Below are 2,420 nucleotides of genomic sequence, written 5' to 3'. Positions count from 1 at the left end.
CCGCTGAGGTCGGGCGCCCCACCATGCCGCGGGCCCCGGCGCCCCTGTACGCCTGCCTCCTCGGGCTTTGCGCGTTCCTGCCCGGGCTCCCAGGTAAGCCCGGCTGCCCGCCGTGCAGAAAGAAACTTTGTCGCACACGGAGCCGTCCGCAGGCGTCTCCGAGGGGCCTGGGCGGGAGGCGGTGTCTCAGGGTGGAAAGCGTCTTCCGAGCACCCCCGGGTGGGTGAGCCTCTGGGGTTCGACCCGGTGGGGGCTTTGGAACTGCGTGCGCCACTCCACGCGCAGCCCCGCGGGGCTGTAGTCGGCCGCCAGTCCCCTCCGGGCTGAGGAGGAGCCTTCCCTTCCTGTGTAAACAGCCTTGCCCGTCCCCTGACCCAGTCCGCGGGCGCCCGCGCCCAGTGCGCGGGGAGGGCCGCCACTGGCCCTGCGTTGGGGCCGGGTCTTTGCACTCCCTGGCACAAAGCGGCCCTTGCGGCCGGCGGTAGGCGCTAGTGATGCTGCTGGTGCCCTGGTCCCCGTGTGACGAAGGGCAGTTGGAGGTTCGAGACCCGGAGTCTTCTCTGGAGCCAAAGTGGGGGGCCACGGCTACCCCGGAGGGCAACTCCTGCAACCTGCTGGTGCTCAGGGCCCCAGAGCGAACTCTAGAGTTTCACTGCGCCCAGGCCGACTGCCGTCCTTAAAAGATGTAATGCCCCTGCTTCCTCCTCAAGTCACCACAAACCCGAAGGGAGACCCAAGTTTCAAACCGCAGTCCCGTCTGGGACTTCCGAATCTGAGCCCTGCTGTCTGGATCTCTCCCGCGATACGAACGCTCCGTATCGCACACTCCTCTAACTCTGGAGGATTCTGGAGCAGAGGGCAGAGGAGAGGAGACGTGTGTGTCTGTGTGTGCGCAGTTGATTGCATTAGCGCGACACTGCCGTGGGCTGGCAGCTGTGTGAAAAGCCCTGTTACCTGCTTTAAGTTTTCGGAGTTGGGAGAGGGCTGGATGTGGCAATTCCGCGGCCTCGTTGGAAGGATGCTCTGTTTGACACCGGGGCCGCCCGACAGATGAGCTACCTCCACTCACTCCAAAAAAAGAGCAGGGAAACTCAAACTTTCTTTTTCCCGTAGGAAATAAATTGTGCATCAGAGTGCTCCATTCACTTTCAAGCCGAGGTACTGGATTGCTCTTGTGAACTAAGTGCCATCTGCCGAGGGAGGGCAGGACTGTCTCCCCTACGGTGTCTCATTTACATAAAAGCAGTGGAAGTTTAAGTCTGAGAGCGGAGGAGGGGTCTGAGCAAACAAAAAGTTTCCTTCAGGCTCTAATTCGAATTTAATACTGTAGCTAGGTTTCTTTCAAGGGAAACTAATCACTACAGAGCTGGGAATATATCAGTGGTTTGCAAACACCCATCTTTGCAACCAGTGCCCATCACTTTATATTTTTAAGGGCCCCCAGGGAAATGCAAAGAGGAGATGTAGCCTCTGTCACACACAGGAGTGTATTTTTGGCAACCAGTCCCCTCCTTCGCAAGGACACTCCTTTAATTTGAAGTCATCTTTTTTCTTTTTCGTGGGATACTTATTTTCTTTTAATGATTTGAAGTGGCAGCAGGGGATAGTTTTTCATTTTTGGCAAAATAAAAAATTTGGCAATCCGATATAAATTTTCCCTTTTTCTGTTTGTTCTTAATATTCTGTGAAATCCAAAAATTAGGAACTGCTAAAAGAGATGACTAAGTTCTCTTACAGCTTGACATTCTGTGATAATAATAAAAGCTCAAATATTTTCAGTTGCAAAGATTTTTTTCAATACATTTTCCATTTGCATTGTGATTTCTGTTTTTCAAAGTTAGTATACATCCTCACAATGATCTCCATTTTGTGGGCGGGCCCAAGAGGGCGAAGTGACTTGTCCACCCTTCTTGTCAACGGACCTCAAGGCTTTTTGGTCCAATGTCCTTTGTCCTGTATGACACAGCTTAGGTAGAGAAAAAGCATCGAGCCATGGTGAAATATTTCCAAACCTTCAGGGTTCTCTTTTCTTCTGATGTTGCCTTATTGCTCAGCCAGTCCCCTGTGGGTCAGCAGAATGGTGATACAGCAAGCCCATCAGCTGGTCTTCAGACGGTCACCTCTTTCTTATGCCCTGTTGCTTCTCAAGGTTAGAACGGGCTTACTCACAACATGAGTGAATTCTCTTAGTTTCCCAATGGTGCTCAGACAACTTTAAACATAGTTTGAAACGGTTTTTCTTTTCTTTCCCTGCCCTTTTTTTTCTTGAAGCCCTGCAGGTACTTTCTCAGGAGTTTTTCTGTCTTGCTACTAGGAACATGATTTGAAAGAAAAACCTTCACTGCCCAGTGAAAGAAAGAAATGACCTGCAGAGCCATGCCTGCTTGGGTGTCCCTAGACCATTAGCCAAGTTGTCTGTC

At 52.1% G+C, this 2,420-nt stretch overlaps 1 protein-coding gene across 1 annotated transcript in view; it reads left to right on the top strand.

Moving 5' to 3' along the window:
- Window positions 1-6: 6 nt before the first annotated feature.
- Window positions 7-2,420, top strand: part of ITGB5 (integrin subunit beta 5) — a 107,244-nt gene continuing 104,830 nt past the window's right edge. The window contains exon 1 of the mRNA XM_006905580.2: window positions 7-93. Coding sequence (XP_006905642.1) covers window positions 24-93 — 70 coding nt within the window. The 5' untranslated portion in view covers window positions 7-23. The remainder of the gene's footprint in view (window positions 94-2,420) is intronic.

The sequence above is a fragment of the Pteropus alecto genome, unplaced genomic scaffold (assembly GCF_000325575.1).
Source record: "Pteropus alecto unplaced genomic scaffold, ASM32557v1 scaffold251, whole genome shotgun sequence".
Taxonomy (NCBI): Eukaryota; Metazoa; Chordata; class Mammalia; order Chiroptera; family Pteropodidae; genus Pteropus; species Pteropus alecto.
Note: the sequence above shows the minus strand (reverse complement) of the source record. Positions and strands in the feature narration are given on the sequence as shown.